General features: G+C 38.3%; 1 protein-coding gene across 2 annotated transcripts in view; it reads right to left on the bottom strand.

Annotated features, from left to right (window-relative positions):
• ralgapa2 (Ral GTPase activating protein catalytic subunit alpha 2) overlaps positions 1–19,762 on the bottom strand; it is a 125,167-nt gene that overhangs the window by 78,044 nt on the left and 27,361 nt on the right. For both annotated transcript variants that reach the window (XM_036593302.1, XM_036593303.1), the window contains exons 4-9: positions 6,335–6,392; positions 4,275–4,318; positions 3,961–4,141; positions 3,214–3,329; positions 2,387–2,525; positions 106–308 (exon numbers count right to left, since the gene is read on the bottom strand). In XM_036593302.1, coding sequence (XP_036449195.1) covers positions 106–308; positions 2,387–2,525; positions 3,214–3,329; positions 3,961–4,141; positions 4,275–4,318; positions 6,335–6,392 — 741 coding nt within the window. The remainder of the gene's footprint in view (positions 1–105; positions 309–2,386; positions 2,526–3,213; positions 3,330–3,960; positions 4,142–4,274; positions 4,319–6,334; positions 6,393–19,762) is intronic.

Genomic DNA, 19,762 nt, shown 5'->3' with positions numbered 1-19,762 from the left:
CAAAAAAGAAGCTGTATGCTTTGAAAATAATTTGTGTTTAAAGAACAACCACCCCAAAGAAATTTTGACTGATTGACTGTTGACTGGTGTTGCTCCTTCTCCTACCTGGATGATCTTGGGAAGAACTTCACCTCCATTTTTAGCGCCAGTTGTAGCTGTGCTCACATACTTCTTCTCCAGGAAGAAGTTGACCAACCAGGTGATGAAGGCCACGCGAGGGGCCAGGTACTGATCTCTTGTGCAGAACGTACTCTCACTGTTGCGTGACACTGGCAAATAGAGGGGCTTTGGTCTGTGGTGGGGTAGGTCTGAGAGTGGATAGATGCGGGAAATAAAATCAGATATTCATTGTGAGTGAGGAAACAGATATTGAAATAGAAGTAACAGCCATAGAAAGTGCAGATATTGAAAGAGAAATAATGTCTCAATGAGAATGCAGAAGCACACTTAAACCACATAAAATTATTTTTCTTGTCATCTTTTTTATAACAGACTCTCAAACTCTGGTTTTCACTGGTTCTGCCAATCAAATAATTTCTAAAATATCCAACAATAAATTCTAAATACGTTTTCCCTGAATAGCTTTCGGTATTAAAAGGGAATTCAATGTTCAATTCAACACGGAGTGATTCAAGCAGGGGTTCTGGGGTAATTGGCAATTAACTTCAGCAGGCAGGAGGGATTGCCATTTATCCTAAAAGGGAATACTTTATTAAAGCTAATGGATGGGAAGGAACATGTGGGTAGTAGCAAAGCCCTATGTGTACAGTGCTCTCACAGTAAAGGATATACTGATACATACCATATAGCTATTGATCTATGGGGGTGAAATATATGGAAAAACACAATATTGCAATAACTAAAGAAATCATTTTGATACACTATACAAACAACATTTAAGATATTCAATTAAAAAAATAATGCACCAGCCAAACAAATTAAAAATGCTAAAAAACTATAGTACATGTATTACATTTTTTATTTTTATTCAACATAAGAAACAAACAATTAAACTGAATAAGATAGTGGCATCGATTCAGCTCTGTGGTACTATGCTGTTTTAATTCAACAGTGCAACATCAGTGGTAGTTGCTTATAGGCTCTCTGTAATTGATACGAAAATACAACCCCATGTCCAAAAAAGCTGGGATGCTGTGCAAAATGTAAACAGAATGCAATGTTTTTTAAAAATATATGCCCATTTTGAACTTGATCCCAGCAAAAAAGTTGGGACAGGAGCATGTTTACCACTGTGTTACATCACCTCTTCTTTTAATAACACTCTGTAAGCATTTGGGAACCGAGGAGACCAATTGCTGCGGTTGCCAAAGCGAAATGTTTTCCCATTCTTGCTTGATATAATATGTCAGCTGTTCAACAGTTTGGGGTCTCCTTTGTTATGTTTTTTTTTTGTGTGTGTTTCATAATGCACTCAATATTTTTAATGGGTGACCAATCTGGACTACAGACAGGCCAGTTTAGCACCCAGACCCTTTTACTACAGAGCCATGCTGTTAAAATATGTGCAGAATGTGGTTTGACATTGACGTGCTGAAATAAGCAAGTCCTTTCCTGAAAAAGACGTTACCTGGATGGCAACATATGTTGCTCCAAATTCACAGTCCTTCTGGCTTGTTTCAGAGCACAGGCCAGAGGATGCGGCATCCATGATTTCCAAAGAGAATTTCAAATTTTGATTTGTTGGACCACAGGACATTTTTCCACTTTGCCTCAGTCCATCTTAAACGACCTCAGGCCCAGAGAAGGCAGTGGCATTCCTAGGTCCTGTTTATATATGATTTCTTCTATGCATGGCTGAGTTTTAAAGCATTTGTCGATGTAGCGACAGACCATGGTTTTTGGAAGTGTTCCTGAACCCATGCAGCGATTTCCACTGAAGAATCCTGTCTGTTTTTAATGCAGTGCCACTTGACCGTTTAAAAATCACAGTCTGCCAGTATTGGTTTTCGGTCTTGTCCCTTGCATACCGAGATCTTCCTCAATCTTTGAATGACATTATGTACTGTAGATGATGAAATCCCTAAGGTCTTTGCTATTTTATGTTGAGAAATGTTGTTGAATTGTTGCTGTATTTGCCTGCACAGTTTTTCACAGAGTACTGAACACCTCCCCATCTTTACTTCTGAAAGACTCAGCCTTTCTGGGATGCTCTTTTTATACCCAGTGTTATTAACCTGTTGCCAGTTAAAATAATTAGCTGTGACATGTTCCACTATCTGTTTTTTTCTTTCTTTTTTTTTTTTACACAGCTTTACAACACATGCGCACACACACACACACACACACACACACACACACACACAAACTCTTACTAATACTCTCCAATTAACTCTGACTTACTGAGGAATGCAAGGTACAAACTCACCAAGTAATGGTTTATAGAGGTTGGTGAGCTTGGTGAAAGAAGGGAAGAGGTGAGGCAGGTAGTACTTCTTAAAGAGGGTGAAGAGAAACCTGAAGCCTGAGTCTTGACTGTCTTTCTTGTGCCATTCCAGACTGGATGCCTATGAATAGAGATTCAGATAAGAGTTCAGCTAATTCCAGAACTCACCAAGACAAACTGAAAATATTATTGATACACTAGGCATGCAGTGATGAAGAGCAGTAGGATTATCCCAAAATCATTTCAACCACCAAAGTTTAGCCACATTGGCAAAGAAACAGGTCACTATGGGCTACTTTATATACAGAATATTTTATAATTTCTTATTTATTGAGCCAACATGCAGAATTACAATACCCTATAGGTTTTGAATAAAAAGAAAATGTATATATCAGCTGAAAAAAAAGTTAACTTTTCTTGCAAAAACACACGTCACAATGACACCCCAAGCAATTCAGAAAGATGCCTAAATTCACACCAAAATGCTTCACTGCCCATAGAATCATGTTCCGCAGCGGCCAACGCAGTCTCCAGACCTAAACCTTACTGAAAACCTGTGGGATGGTGTGAAGAGTCCATAAACAAGAACCACAGATTCCAGGGGATCCGGAAAGACTTTGTATGGAGGAATGGTCTCTTTATGTGCTCTCTCAACTGGCATTATAAGAGAAGATTGCAACAAGCCAAGAGGTGCCAATGATTGTATAAACATTTCTCTTTCTGTAAATCATATTACCTTACTGAAAGATTAGAAGTCACCATAAGCTTACTCTCAAACAAAGATCTTTATTTTTTGACTGTGATCTCACCTGGATCACCATGAACTTTAACACAGTTTGGAGGATGTAGCAGGTCTGGTCATCCGCTACCTTCTCCCCAGGAACAGCAGGCACCAGTGGGGTGATCTCCTCAGGTACAATCTTGGCTACACCATGATAAAAATAGGAATATGTTATGTCACCACAAAATTTGTCATTTGAAAACCTAGGAAAGTCCACTTGAGTGCAAATTGCAATTTTTCACTCGTCCTTTCAGGTATAAAGATTTCTGGTCATAAGAGCAAAGGCACAAGGACAGTGAGCATTTCTAGTATTTGGACAGTTCAAGGACACCAAGAAATTCAGAGATGAGACATCCAGGGAAATCAATCCTTTCAGTATTTTTCTGCTTCTAGTTTTCTTTGTAAACAACATTTCCCAGAGGTGGTGTTTGATAATAGAAAGATATAAAGTACCTGATATACAAGGCTATTATTAAAGAATGTTGAACGAAAAGCATCATCCAGAAAAATAAAGCCACCGGGTTAACACAAACGTGTGAGATGAAGTCCTCCAAGAGCACCATAAACAGTAAGGTGGAGATTAAAAGGATGCATGACAAATTAATGTTTTGGTAATCTGGCTATAGCAAAGGAACATCCAAACACTTCCACCATATTTATCCATGTCACAAGACAATTGTGTAAGGGTGGCAGTTGAACTGACACAACCGTCTCCACTCAATTATTAAAAATGTGGCAGACAGCAGGTCTGGTCTAAGCAACTATGAGGTCTCACCATCAGGGGGGTTGGAGAAGGGATTATAGATGATGGTGTCTAGTGTGCAGGGTCCCCTGGATGACGGCACTGCGGGGAAGCCGGGCACCAGGCAAGCAAAGATGAGCAACTGCTCCTCGGCACAGTTAGTCTGCAGAGCCTGCAGCCACAGCAGGAACAGTCGCATGCCCTCACAGCGGATCTACACATACGTAAACCATACATCACAATTACAACACAGGTATATACCTACAGAAATCTATTACTGTATGTTTGCAAGTATACATGATGTGACCTGATTTGAGAATCTTGCAACTGTATCTATGTCAGCTTACCTTAAAAGAGTTTCCAGTGTGCAAAAGTTTTTTGAGAATAGAACCTAGATAGAAGAAAAAACATAACAGCAGAGTAAGTACAAACGTGTAAAAACATACTCACTACAATGTATATAAATGCTGGCTTTCAGTGATAAACAATGCAATTCTGTCTTTTTCTGTTCCGAACTGAAGCTGAAAAAAAATCAATCCTGGTTCTGCATTTTTCATTTCAATCAGGTAAATGTTAAAAGAATGGGACACTGTTTGCTGACCTACATGAAGCTGCTTAACAACTGCCACGAATTCACCCCTTAAAACCTAAACGTCTGCATGTACACCCACTCTTCATTTCCTCACTCTCATAAATACATAACTTACAACTTACTGAATAATACATTTAAATATTAATAACTAAATAATAAACCAATGATTTGAGTGGTGTAAGACCAAAGGTAGATTCATTAAACCTAAGGATAGAAGCATTATGGTTGAGGAGGTAAGAGAAAGCAAAAAAAAGGAGGAATTGGAGATTCACTCTTGAAGTAATCAGTCTCTACTACTACTGGTGCAAAGAGACACTACTTAGCACACAGCCTGGCTCTGAAATACAATAAATTAGATATCTCTTCCACACTTATTAAGAGTTAATCAAGATAACTAAGAGTTACTTCTATCCATAGAATATAGGTGACAAAATTAATGTCAGTTTAGCCAGAAGTATTTTAATTCACTAAGACAGTCTCTAAATTTACTGCTTTATCAGACATCATACCACTATGTAGTAGCAATGCACAAATCATGAATTTAATGACAAGTTTCAATTCGATTTCTCTACAGCCAAATTGGCCACTGGATGATTTGTCGGCCAACTCTTGTAAGGCTTTTTCCCCCCCATTACCCTGAAGCCCAGGCTGAGTGGGCAAAATGAACATCAACATATTACTTTCTATTAGCTATACAAATAACATAATTTGCTCTTTAACAGGTCAAACTGGCATTTGAAATTAATAAATGTAAAAATCAGTTTCCTAGCCACATAACAAGGGCTAAATAATGTGCTATAGTGAAAGTAAGAGGCAACTGGCTGTTTAGCACAATAAGTAATGCATAATTATGCAAAGAAGTTTTGGTCCAGGTAACAGTATTTAAATACAGCACGAGTGCAGTTACCTGGCTCAGGTTATTTTATATTATAAAACTGCAACACAGAGCAGCCAAAATAGAAGGAATAAATTGGCCAATCGCATGTTTGAAGCTTATTTCCACCTTGATTCCGATCCGGCACCCCCCACTATGCAGTATATTCTGCAGAGGAATTTCTTTAAAGGTTGACTTCATGATAGCTGGTTTGAGCAGGTGTTGAATGTATTTTTGTGTGTCTGGGGGAGCAGGGGGGGATCACTGCAAGAAGCCCCCAGGGCAAACAATCTCTGCCTCAGCGGTTTAACAGAGACATTAACACTGGCCAGAGGATTCTAATCGAGGTTACTGCCTTGTGCACAGGCCCTTCTGCCACAGAGACTGAAACCAAGCGACGCATAATTCAATTAGTAATTTGCATTTCAAATGACGCCTCTCATTTGCATTCTCATTTATTCATCTTTCTTGTTCTGCAGTTAATTATTCTCTTGCACAAACTAAGTGTTTAGATTAAGCCAGGTTATGCAGATAATCATTTGCTTCAATGACTCCTAGGTTTATGTATGGCTATTCTACTGGAAAACCTCTAAATTAAGAACACAGTGCAAATCAGCCTTAATACATCATCACAGTTATACAACAAAATATTCTGGCCTGAGATGACTGGATTATTTTAAAATAATAAAGCTTTTCAAACATTTCTATAAGAAGCAGACTGCAAATGACTCAGGTCGCATTTTTCAGCAACAAAATGAGTCTGGCCAGAAATCAACTGAAGAAGTGAGGAACAAAAGATGTCTGGATCTGTATGAATAGACTTGACAAAGTTTATGTACAGTGTTAAGAAAACTATATAAGGAGTTTTGTTGCCTTTTTCTGAAAGTCTATGCAGTGTTTCAAAAGGTACACTATATTTCTACAACACTGATTGCACTCACCTATACTGTGAAACTGCCATCGACTGTTGATTTTCTCTGGTAGAAGTTGAAGAATTTTCTGCAAGAAGTCAAAATTTATATTGTTAGCTCTTAGAAAAGTAAAAACATGAAAACTATTCAGCTATCTAGATCATGTCTAGAATCTTGGAACCCAATCTGCAACCCAAACATCACGCTAGCCCTTTCTTAAACTCACCATTGCGGCAGCACTGATGACACCTCATGCTGGCAGTAGATGTGATGCATCACCAAACAAAGAGGGAAAAAAACGCTACTCCTAGTACTAATGCTACCACTTCACTATCTGTGGACTGAATTACAACATCTTGCCCTTTTAACACTACATCATTACGGCAAATTCAGAGTGCCCATGGAGAGATGGAGCGCCTGGGGAGTTCAGAGATCGAGCAGGATAATGACATTAACAGCACTGCTTTATGGGTAACGGCAGCATGAGAGACAGTCTACTACATTAAACTACTCATCGCTCTGAAAGACATAGCATAACGTGATCCCAGGTGAACAAGGCCTGCAACTACTTGCACTAAGGAGAATTCTTAAAGAATCGTAAGTCGTGTTAAAAAGTTTACTAGAGGTCTAAAATAGGCTTCTGTAGCTGTAAATGTTTAAGATTTTACTCTTAAGTTGGGAAATGGGTAGTTTAATGGTGTATTTATACTTGTAGTTTGGTTTCCCCGTTGGGGAATAAAAATGATACACTGTTGGATTTCAGTTCTGGTTTGTTTAGCATTCACACTCACATAACTGACATCAGACCAAAAAACAACAAAATCAACAAAAGTTATACAGGTAAAAAAAAAAAATCACAACTGTTTGGGCAGATCTTGTGACTTACATTTGTTGCCAACAACTGCATTGGAGCAATAACTCCAACAAACTTTCTGAACCATGATGAACTCAGGTCTAACTGAGCTCGTGGGTTTTATGTGTGTCTTGTTTTATTTTTGTCTTGTGATATTCTAACGCAATAAGCCACGAGAGGCCGTTGTTTTTTTCACACAGTAAGGCAGAACATCATTTCTTCATGTGTCACTACTGGTGTATATTCCAACTTCGCAGAAAATAATCATAAAAAAAACATAATATTGTGTTTTGTATCATCTCTCATGTAAATAGTGGTATTGATAAATTTCAATATTACTGTATTTTCCAAAGATATCACAGTAACAGATAACATTTAATTCCAACCATTTTGCAAAATCTCAGCAGAATTAATTTGCTAAGAAGTAAACAAAGTCAGGTTGGACTGATATTAATGTGAAATAAAACGTGAAGAAACTTACCAAGTCAGAATTGTTCACAGTGGTGGTAATAGAAACCACAAGTCTGAAGAGGTTAATGCTTCTAAAAGCTCAGTGATTTGCAAACCAAACATAAAAAGGTAAGAAATACATGATGCATGATATCTGATACATTATTTGAGGGTAGTTTAAATAAGGCTTTGGACTAAAATGTGTATTTTTTAAAAATACTTTGAACGTGGAGATTTACATGTAGGGCGTTGTAAGACAAAATAGACCCCAAACAAATTTTTTCTTTTTTTCCCCTGCCAGATGTACCACTATTTACCATGATCAACATGTAGACATGCACAGTAGGCATTTAAACCCCAGGTTCCTATTACCACCACATGTGTTTTGGTCCGTTTTGCTCTTGTCCTGCTTCCCTTAAATTTACACCAAATGAAACTTTGCACTGTACTGTAAATGTTAACCAGACAGAAAACACATTTATGGAAATGAATCCTTTCTTTTTATTTAAGTATTCGCTTTTCGAACTGTTCTTTCAAATCAATCTAAAGCACCAAGGAAATGACATGCATTGCAGCTAAGTTGCAGAAGTTTTCTGTTATCAATATCGGTCAACCTAATAATCAGTGTTGCTGAGCGACATCAATACTGGTATAGATCATACAACAGCCAGCACTATGTGAAAATGTCTTGACGTATCATGAAATGTTTGCCATACTGCACAAGTCTACTTCTCTGTCACTATAATCCCAACCAAGACTTGACAGACATCAGCACATCAACAATCCAGTCTCAGCGTGTCAAATTCATTCACTGCCTGTGCTGATCTGAGGCGTGACGACACATGAGCAATACAGCATTGTAACACCTAGTTATTGATCCTGTGTGTGTGTACGCGTGTGTAGAAGTGTGTGTGTGTGTGTGGAGGACAGCTCAGGATTAGAGCATGTCATTGCCTTTAAGAAGCAGACAAGTTATTGGAGGTGACAGTTGGGGGGGTCGCATTTAAGCTTGCACGCTGGGGGTCTGCGGTAGAAGACTGAGGTTTCGGTAATACTTCACTCGCTCTCACAGTGCTGGCGGAAAGCAGCCCCCTGTGGAGCTGCAGTGGCAGGCGGGACTGTGGATTTGAGCTGTGCGGAGTGAAGCTGAGGAAGAAGCGGTGCGACTGCAGTTGCTGGAGCCTCCTCTAATCTGCCGCTGCTCTCCAGGCATAAGGCTGGAGCATTACGGAGGCCCACACCTCGTCTGCCTCTGCATTTACATGATCCGCACTCAGCTTTCCTGCCACATGGCGCGCATGACTGAGAATACAGCAGCTCCAAAAACACTCTCCTAACAGGGATTTACTGCTGCACTGAGCTCTTCCACAGAGTGCCTCCACAACTTTTACTGCCCTGATGCCTGGGCAGCATCTTAGAGTGACATCTTCACTCTTAAAAATAAAGGTGCCAAAAGTTTTTTTTTATTTTTGTGTGTGTGTGTGTGTGTGTGTGTGTGTGTGTGTGTGTGTGTGTGTGTGTGTGTGTGTGTGTGCGTGTGAAAAACCCTTGGTAGCCTAAAAAAAAAAAACTTAAAGAACCGTTCTGGCAAATAAGATATGTGACTGTGAAGAACCTTTTTGAGTTTCCCATGCCGCTAAAGCCGTACTGTAAAGACCAGAAAAGTTACGCCGATTAAAATAGGACCACCCCGTCGAAATTAAATAATTCTCCATAGTTTATTAGTTATAGGTCCAGGTCCGCATAGGACAGCGTCTGGGTCCGGACTCAGACCATGGTCCACCTATTAGTGACCTCTGCTCTATATAATGTAAGGGTTGCAAGAAAAAGCCTTAAATTGGTCCAAAACCTTTACATTATGTGAAGGTTCTTCAAACCCTTGAAGGTTCTTTACACTCACGTCATCTCTGTCAAACATGGTTCTTTTGAGAACTAAATGTGGTTCTTCTATGGCACTGGTCAAAGAACACTTTGTGGCACCTTTTTTTGTATGTGGATGATAATTTCTCAATAAAATTGAAGTCAGTGACAAGTGTAAGGTCACATTCGTCTCACAAAAAGGTCATTTTATTTTTACAGTGAAAATAACATTAAAAACCGAAAACAGCAAAAACATCTATGTCTGTTGATGCTTAAACTTACTTTTTTACCTACCAAAATTTCTATTTAAGGATTCAGCATGAAATGTTCCTAAAATGTAGTTGTCAGATAACATTGTAGTGGTGTAATGTAATAAAAAAACAAAGAAAATTGGGAGGTTTTGTTTTGACAACAACATGTTAAATGCAGTCATCACCAACATTTGTCCAGCAGTGTATTTAAGTGGAAAGAATACTGTGCAGGAGGGTATGGATGAAAGCCATAATCAGAAAGCAGGTTAAAGCAGATATAATCGAAAGCACAGCGAGTCATAACTCTCCAAGGTTACCACTCTAGCTTGGCCAAAGTCCTTGTAATGACAGTCCACTGAGAAAATGACAGTCATATGGCACAACGACAAGTGGGCCTCTGCAGGTGCTGAACAGAATAGAATTTAGTTTAGTCAGTGTGCTACTGCAAACCAAGTCTGGTCAAATAAATAAAGATCATGCACCTTTAAACTGCAGTGATTCAGCATTTTAGTGGCTATGAAAGTCTACTGCTGAAATGTACTAGATGCAACGCTGTACTTAGGGAGGAGCAGCATGGCAGTACTGTTTGAACACAAAGTTTAGACTGATTCAAAAACTAATTAAAAAAATGGCTTTGTTTAGACTTTTCTTGAATCAAACAAAAAGCATTCTGAAATTAAAATTTTGTGATGTAAAATGTCTACGAACGGTCCTGTGATCCTTTCAAATCAAATTTGAGCCATTTTCACATGTGATCCTAGATACTGTTCATAAAACGTTCCTTTAACTAGTCACTATTTCAGCATTTCAGTTGATAAAATTAAGCAAAATTGTTTATTTGTTGAAAATATTAAAATACTGAGTAAACCTTTCGAGCCCAACGGAGCACTTTTAATAGTTTGCTTGTGTAGCAAGCTAATGTTAGCTGAGACATTAAAAATGCATTGTTTTTTTAAAGTGTAGCTCATTTCAATTCCTTAATTTTAAACAAAATCACTGCTTCATTGCCTATACTGAAGCTGCACCTAGAGGTTGGCAATATGGCAAACATATAATCACAATAAGATTCACGACACATGACGTATCACAATATCTTGATACACAGACATAATGCACTACACAGCTATCCAAAACTCATACTGCCCACCTCTAGCGGCACATCTAAGCAAACTTAGCTAACTGGATAGGGGGGCATGCAAGTTCGGCTAATGAGTTAGCTTGCTAATAGGAAGGCAGTAGTAGCAATGTTAATCCAGGATCATTATCACAGCAGTTTCCCCCTTTTAATGGTATACAGATACTGACCTACAACCATCACAGTCATGCAGATCCTTGATAAATTTGCTAATAGTGACTCTGGACCAGACTACATTTTCGGTGGATTAATACAGAATTCAGCTGATGTGTGCACTCATAAATGCGCAAAACTCATGCACTTTACAATGGCTTCATAGTTCGGTCAATCTGATTTCAGGACCTGAATCATTCATTTGATATCTGATATTTTGTTATGTTGCGTTCTTTTTGCTGGTTAATGATTAATTAATGTAGAATGATGGTCAGTTATCAGTCAAAATAATGGGACAACATATTCAACAAAGACTAATATAAATGAACATTAACCTGTAGGCTCACACATAAGCAATCTAACTTATGACATATCAACTCTTCACAAGCCAACCAGGGCAGTATTTGAGAATCATGGGAATTATAGGAATTATACTATGACATTATACTATGAGAATTAATCTAAATGGATAAATGTTTAAATGTGACTTTCTCTAAATAACTGTGTGCAATATGACCGCACAAGGAAATGGATTCAGTGATATCTGCACTGTGCTAACTGCACTGGATATTATTTACAAGGTAAACATATCTGGCACTCTTGTCTAATTTTAGACTCCTGTCCTCGATACCCATGACACTGTGTTCCACAGACACACAAAAAAGCAGCAAAGAGGATAAATAACTCATATCATTAGAGCTAGATAGTCACTCTATATGATATCAAAACAAAAACATAAACCACAGAAAAATGAATGAAAACCCACACACTGCTTTAAAAAGAAAAAAAAATCTAATGAGATAAAACCAGTATTCATGTTTTAGTTTTTCACATATGCAACATTCCTGCAAAACATATTAATTCCAGAAGATGGCAGCACAACACAATCCTTCCTTTCCCACAGTCACAAGGTCTTACTGCCTGAGCTTAGCACCGATGACAGCTGATCTCAGAACAGCCTTCAGTGGTGGGCTCAAGTGCTGCCATACACATGCAGACCACTGGGCACAAACACTGAAAAACAACATGTCCTCTCACAACCTCCAGTAAATCATCAATGGGAATATGACTCTTGTCTGTACAACAGGGTCATGTGAAACATCTGAGTATGTAATTTTATGATAAGTCGATCCACATTTACAGAAGGAAAAATATATATTAAATGTTAAAATTCTCTGAAACTGCATTTTCATATGTGAGCACCACAGGCTAATCTCGCATATAGTTATTGTCTAATATAAACAGAAGGAAGGACAATATGGAACAGCAATATATACCCAGGCAAGGACGAGAATCTGTAATATCCAGGCTACAATCAGTTAAACATCAATAAAATTTCAAAGAGCAAATAAAGCACATGAATCTTTTCTCATTTTAGGGTTCGTTTTCTTAATTCTGTGTATTTCAAAAAGGCACATGAAGCTTGGAAGGAAATATGAAAATCAATCTTGTCACTTTCACATAGTTTGAGTGAGCAACATAAAACCGCAAACAGCAGCTGACACTGCGTCTTTTTTAGAGGTGTGAATTGAATCACTGGTTTTAGATCAGATTCAAAAAAAGATTTCGGTTGAATTAAGAACACTATTTGACACACTAAACAGCAATTCAATTCAGTGATTCAAGCTCTATTAAGAATTATTATATTATGTTAATGCATTTAATTTATTATAATTAGGGATGCACAATGATAATGAAAATCATACAGCTCTTGGCAGATATTTGCTTTAAAACAAAAAAAATCAGCATTCAATATTTCAGATCAATATTTCAATCAATATTTCAGACCAATATTTGATGTGTATTTATTGTACTCTAAAGGGGCAGAACACTTGAGCAAAGCTAGGCCACTAAATTGACATATGTGTTTTACTCATTTTACTGCACTCATAAATGTACACAAATACATGTTATATTAACCTGAATCAGTTAAATTACTTCAGTGATCTGTATTGCAACAAAAGTAAATCTAAAGGCACAATCTTTAAATAGGCTAAATTGGCTGGACATGGGCTATACTTACAATATAAAGGTGTGTGCACCAAATAAATAAAGGTTGACTAAAGATCACTCACACAGGTCAGAGATAGGGTAAAAAGAAAATCTATGTCTATCCACACAGCTGGTCTCAACCTAGGATTCCCAAGATAATGTGCTGCTATGCATACAGAGAGAGGACACTGTTTAGGGTGCGGCAGGCCTCAGGTAATTTGTTTCAGTACAGTACAGTACAGCCAGCATGCCATGTTTTTTTTTTTTTGAATAAAGAGCTTAGTTTGGGTTCTTTTTTTAGCCTTGCCTCCTTTATTCTTTAAGTCTTCGATACAATTTCATGCGATATAAGCAAAAACAGAGCAGCAGGTAAGTGCGATTACACAGAGTTAAAGCAAAAAAGTCTCTGACTGGCACGGTTGAATAGTAGCATTATTCACTAAGCAGCTACCTGCGCTACCTTTTATGTGATCATTAGTTAACTACTGCTGTTGTATGGTTTATTTATAATCAGCTGCGTCTGGTCAGTGGTTTGTAAATCTCTTGCTCTCTTTGCATTTCCTACTTCATACGTCTCCATTTTAGCTCGTCGACACTGCCTGAGCCACTCACGCTCTGCGGGGCTGAAGTTGGAGAAGAATCCCACATCACGATTCATTTGATTCACAGCATTTAAAAAATAGTTTTTCACTGATACAAGTGATTCAGTTTTTTTTTCCCCTTTTACAATCGATGCAGTGTACTTTATTTTATCATGGGTGAGCAACACAAGAATATTTACTGTTATCATAATAAATTACATCACAATAAGCTATTCTGAGCACTGAGTATAGTCAGTACTTAAAGAACTGAAATGTTAAAAAAAAATTGTGTTTATTGTTTTTGATAGTGCTCTGTTTGTATTTTTTATTACTTAAAAAAAAAATGGCACTACTGATCAAACGTCAGAAAAACTAAATATTGTGGTGTGTATAGTGAGTATCCTGAAAAAGTCTTGTAGCATTCTGATGTTATGCGTTTGCTATTTTGATTTTCTCGTTGGGGTTTTCAGTTACTGATTGTGTGAAATGCATATATTTACATAGCAAAATAGACCTGAATGTCCATCCCTACCTTATACCTGCACTGTGAGGTTATAAGAGGTCATTCAGCTTAACAACAGAAAGAGTGAGAGAGAGAGAGAGAGAGAGAGAGAGAGAGAGAGAGAGAGAGAGAGATACTGATGGCAGAGTTTGATATGGCTCCTTGTTCTTTTATTCATGACCTATTTGGACCATTTACGTAGTGGAACGTTTTAATGGGCTGTCTGAAGTTAAGTTTGAACAGACATCAATCACAGCCAATCTGCCTGTGAGCCAGCGCACAAAGAACTGGCAAATAACTAGAAATGCAATGCATTTCTCCAGGAGACTTCTTTAACCTAATTCAGTACAGTAGAACTGTGGGGAACTGTGGGGAACTGGACATATTCATGCTGTACTGATGAATGAAACTTTATTAGACAGTTTCCCCAAAACAAAAGAACAGCACGATTTAACCAAAATATAATTTAATTGTTTTCAAATAAAACAATGCAATGCAAATACAAATAACGTGTCTGTATTGCTTGTCCTTTCAAATAATCAGAAGGTAAAATTAAGCATTCCTAGTATGGACCTCAACCGATGCCATGGACAGACCTCAGTGAGCGTGACGGCCATGAGTTGAGGAAAAGGTCAGCATGGTAAAGGGGGAAGTGGTGAAAGGAAACGGGCCCTGTGTCCCTGATTAACTGTCTGTGCTGATTCAGGGCCATTCGTGCTGGTCAGTAGGTCAGAGAATGGCCTATGACCACAGAGCTGAACTGTGGACTGGTGATATTTCAGAAGGACTCATACTCTCTCAGCTCGAAACATATTAACCATTTTCATGCTAAATTCTTTTAGGCAAATTTAATCATGCTTCATATAGAGACCTGAAGCTCTATGTGATCTGATATGATTCAATTTAGCACTTAACTGCTGAAAGCAAATATTGTAAAGCATAATGTAAAGATGGCCTGCTGTCTGATAAGCTGAAAGGCAGCTTCTCTAACTGTTCAAGCTAACACACACACACACACACACACACACACACACACACACACACACACACAGAGCATCCAAAAACTCAAAACCCTCACTTTTATTGAAGGCGCACACACCAACGCAAACATTCAGCATCAGCGTAGTATAAGACCACAGCAGTTGACGGTAGGCGACACATGGCTTGACATTTATACCAAGAAACACAGCAAATCTGAAAGACAAAACAGACAAAACGCTAAACGCTGAATGACTCTCAAGCTCCTTGCTCCCTATATAATGCACTGCAAAGGCCATGAAACTATGGTTACTACATTCACATAGTACACTAAATGTTAGATGGGAACACAGCACATGGCCGAATATAACTGGCTTTCTATTAGACAATAATGCACTATTTGGATGTAGAAGCAATTATTTCATGACCTACATAGTGGACTACATAGGCAGTAGGGAGCCATTTGAGCTTCAGCCTCGGTCTGTTACCTGAGCCAATGTTACGAGCTTAGGTTTTTTTCACCTCGTATCTTTTAGCTCTCTTAGTTTGTGAAGAGTTTGTTAGCTCATGCTAAACATATTGAATTCACTAAATTACACAACGTTTTGTTCCATTAAACCTATAAAAGGAGAGTGTAAATCCACTTGAGCTTAATGTTTATTAGCATTTGCATTATGACATGTAGTACAGCTGCACTTTGTACATTTATGCAGTGCAGGACATCTAGCATGTGATGCCCTTTAGAAGTGTATCAGCAACGCGGTATATCATATAAGCCTCTCAATTCAATATGCACAGATATACAACAATGCATTCAACAGACTGCAGCAGATAAAATACTTAGTTTAATACTGATTATATTGCATGAAGTATATAAAAAATGGCACAAGAAAGCCCACAATGAAGGCATCACTTCCTCTTTGCCTCAAAATTAAGACAAAGAGAGGAAAAGCTTTTGAATGCCCTAATAAACTGAAAAGGGAGTATATTTACATGTGACCGTTAACATATTAACATAAGGCACAATTTCAGCCACAGCTTTTTGCTTGAAAAAAGCTTTGAACTGACATACCACCGTGTTGTACTGAACCAAATTATGAATTTTGTGAATCATTGCAACTCTACAGTCTGTATAACATTATAGAACCACAACCACCATTACAGAACGCTAAAATAGTAACACATTTACAACAAGTTCTCATGAAACATAAACCGTTTAATGTTCAGAAGTCCATCACTGCATTTAAGCCCTTTAGAGAAGCATTCATTTGAGCAAGTGCTGCTTGGCGCTTTAAGAGATGAAAAAGCCATGCAAATGTGTGTCTTGTTTTCGCCAACTGCCTTCCCTAGTGCCATGAGAGGCTCTTTGTGTGTGTATGTGTGTGTGGTGTGTGCACATGTGTATGTGTGTGTGGCACCTGCAAGTGTGAGACAGGGCTGCCGGCTGAAGGCCTGCTCTGCCCGGGCACTAAAGGCACTAATAGGGAGCTCACGGCAGAGAGGAAACAGCCATTATGTGCCCATCTGGATGTGAAAGAAACTAGTTTAAGCTAATAGCAGTCAAGAGCAGAGACTGCTTTAACAGTAATGCTACCACTTTTCACACAGCATGCCATCAGCCAGTGATTTTCATGACCTGCAGTATCTGCTGGTGTGCTCTATAATGAGAGTTTAACACACATACACACACGCAAAAATGCTTAGGTTGATGAGAGTTAGAGCTTAAGGGCTCTTATGAGTTAGGCCTTTGAGTGTATAACGTTTGTGCCTTTTCAGTTTAGTGGCTTAGTAAACGGCCCAAGTGATAAGAGTATCTCCTTATATTCCTCAATATAGCAATCATGGCACATTTTAAAACTGCCGAACTGTTCACCAGACTTCCAAAAAGAAATATAAATGAAAGGAAATACAAACAAATAAAGAAACACAAATAAAGAAATAAACAGTTAGTCTAAGAAGACTTCTAACTCTACAGTAATCTACCATTATGTATTTTATACAAAATGATGGAAACAGTGCAAAGCTAACTTATGGTCGTACTTTTTTTTTTTTGTTGTGCCCACTAATCAGCTGAGATTATCGTTTTTTACAGCAACAACCAAAATAACCAAGCAATGTGTAGATGTTATTCATGTTAAGGTGAGGTGAATACAAAGAAGCTGCCCACCGACAGATGGATAATCTACAGAAGTGTGTCAAATAGTGATGCGCCGGTATGAGAATGGTGGGTCGAAACCAATATCTCATTTTCCACATACATGTCTGCTGATATACATGATCTGATATACTGGGAATAGATCTACCCAGGTCAGCATTAGCCACAGTACCCCAGCATCGCCAGAACATGCTGCTGTTCCCAAGTACAATAAATATGTCGTCAAATATCGGCTTGAAATATCTGTCAAATCTGTCTTATGCCAAAATCACTGTGCATCCTTATGGTCAGCTCTATGTTGTCCCAACACTCTGAGAATTAAAGAGCTTTTAATCTCAAAACCTGGAATCATTTTTTATTTTTATTTATGGTGTTGCACCAGTGTTTAAAAGACAGATAAAGCATAAGTAGAATGACTTGTAGTGTTCTCTCGTGCCTGTCTCATCCTAGGGCCTATATGTGGAGGGTAGCAGTTATGGTTTTGAAATTAACCACACAGGCATGTCTTAAAAATAACCACCATATAAATAATTAACAAAACTAAAATGCTTAAAAATGATTAACAATTTCATTTTCTATTTTGTTAATTGTATGCAACTATTAAAGTAAAAGCCTAAAGTGGAGAAATAGGCTGATAAGTTGTCTTGATTCCTAGCTTCCGAGCTATACTTAGCTCCCAACTATCTACAGACACAGCTCGAGCTCAAACAAACATTAATCACAACTGCTCTCTAACTGTGTTATATCAAGTCACATTCTGTTTATTATGATGTGATCATATGATTGTGAGAGCTACCAACTGTGGAAAATAATGGGTCGCTCAAACAATGGCAATATCAAATAACTGTGATTATTTAATAACTGTGACATTCCTATAGCCACATATTTCAAATGTCTATTTATGCAATTTGGCAACTGCCCATTGGCTTCTATTATAAGCACATTTCTAGAGAAAATGTTGTCCATTATTTATCAATTTTTACATAGCCATCAGTCAAATTATTGTGCCAAATTTATTGTTCTTAGTAATCACCATCAGGATAAAACTGTTTAGATTAGGTTGAAAAATGCCGAAATATTCCTTTTAAATAATGCTTATGAATATCATACATCACATCCACACACTTCCACTGCTGTGGATGTCTAGATGGTGCCAGACACAAAGAAAGCAGAGAGGAGGAGGGGAAGAGGTGGGAGGACAATAGACTCCCTCCTTTATTCTGACAGCAGCCTCAGGGATGATCCCCTACAAAAGGGGGTCACATACCACACCACCCAGAGGTATTTAAGCTAATCCCCTATACCCCTATCACAACAAGAAAACATCCATGCCATCACGGGTTTTTACAAAGGAGCAGAATTACACAATTGAACACTGGGTCTCAGCATGACAGTGGGAATACCTCAGCTGAATCAAGAGAGGAGTTCTCTGCAGAATGTGGAATAGACTACGAAGAAGGTGGGATATTGCGTAGCTGTCAAGCTACATTAACTCACACTTCTCGCAGCATGGATCCACTAATGGCTGCTGTCCTGCAGTCAGCTCATAGTCAAAGCTCTCCTAAAAAGCTCCTTTGCACGCCTGTAGCAGGATTGGCCAAGAGACTGGCTGATCAAATGATGCTGACATGGCGGTGTGAAGAAGCAGGTTTTACATACTCCCTGAATGAACAGGAACTAATTCAGTTCTGCAACAAGTACAACACCCTGTTTGTTGATAAAAGGTACAGAGAACAGAAAAGACTTGTTGTTTCACTCTGTATATCATAGATTTTGATTAAGGTCTAATGTTTTATTTTAGTGAGCTTTTAGCCAAAATCCTGGCTTCAGCTTCAGCGTTTGCCGACTTTGCAGAGCAAGTACAACCGCAGACCCTCCCCCAGGTTTGATATGACTGGCTTACAACTTACGAGATCTGATATGACTGGCCGAGTTGGGGGGGTTCCACTTTTCACGTTACGTTAGCAAATTTCTAGTAGAACAGCAAAGGCAGAACTGCATTAGAGAAGCAGAAGCGCCTCCCTCAATTCATCTGCTTAGGAAGGGTTTTCCGAAGCACAACTGACATTACAAAATGCGATTACACATTTCCACCAGAGCGGTCTCCAAATCCCCAAAACATACATATTGTAGCTTTACATAATTGAGATCAAGTGATTATGTACTAATTGCGACAGGGTTACTTCACATATTAAACCATATATCCACTTATTTGCTAAGATATAATACAACTGCTGCGCAATAAGCAAAGACTTGATACAGAAGCAAGATCAAAAATCCAGGCACTGTCAGGTCTGAACAAACATCTCAAAGCAAGCTTTTCTCTTCAGCACACAGACTTAATGACCACCCTATATTTTAGCTTAGAGTTATTTTCCCTGATGCTATAGGCTGAGGAATTAAATACATAGGTAAGTGTCAGCATGGTGCAGATTTTATTACAGCAAAGGCTGTAAATGTATTCATTTATAAATGGTCAAAAGAGCACGGAATACATGCCTTCTACTTGAGGAAATACATTTGTAAACCATGTGCAGCGTCATGATCA

This window comes from Colossoma macropomum, unplaced genomic scaffold, assembly GCF_904425465.1.
Source record: "Colossoma macropomum unplaced genomic scaffold, Colossoma_macropomum, whole genome shotgun sequence".
Taxonomy (NCBI): domain Eukaryota; kingdom Metazoa; phylum Chordata; class Actinopteri; order Characiformes; family Serrasalmidae; genus Colossoma; species Colossoma macropomum.
The sequence above is the reverse complement of the archived record's forward strand: the minus strand, read 5'-3'. Positions and strand labels throughout refer to the sequence as shown.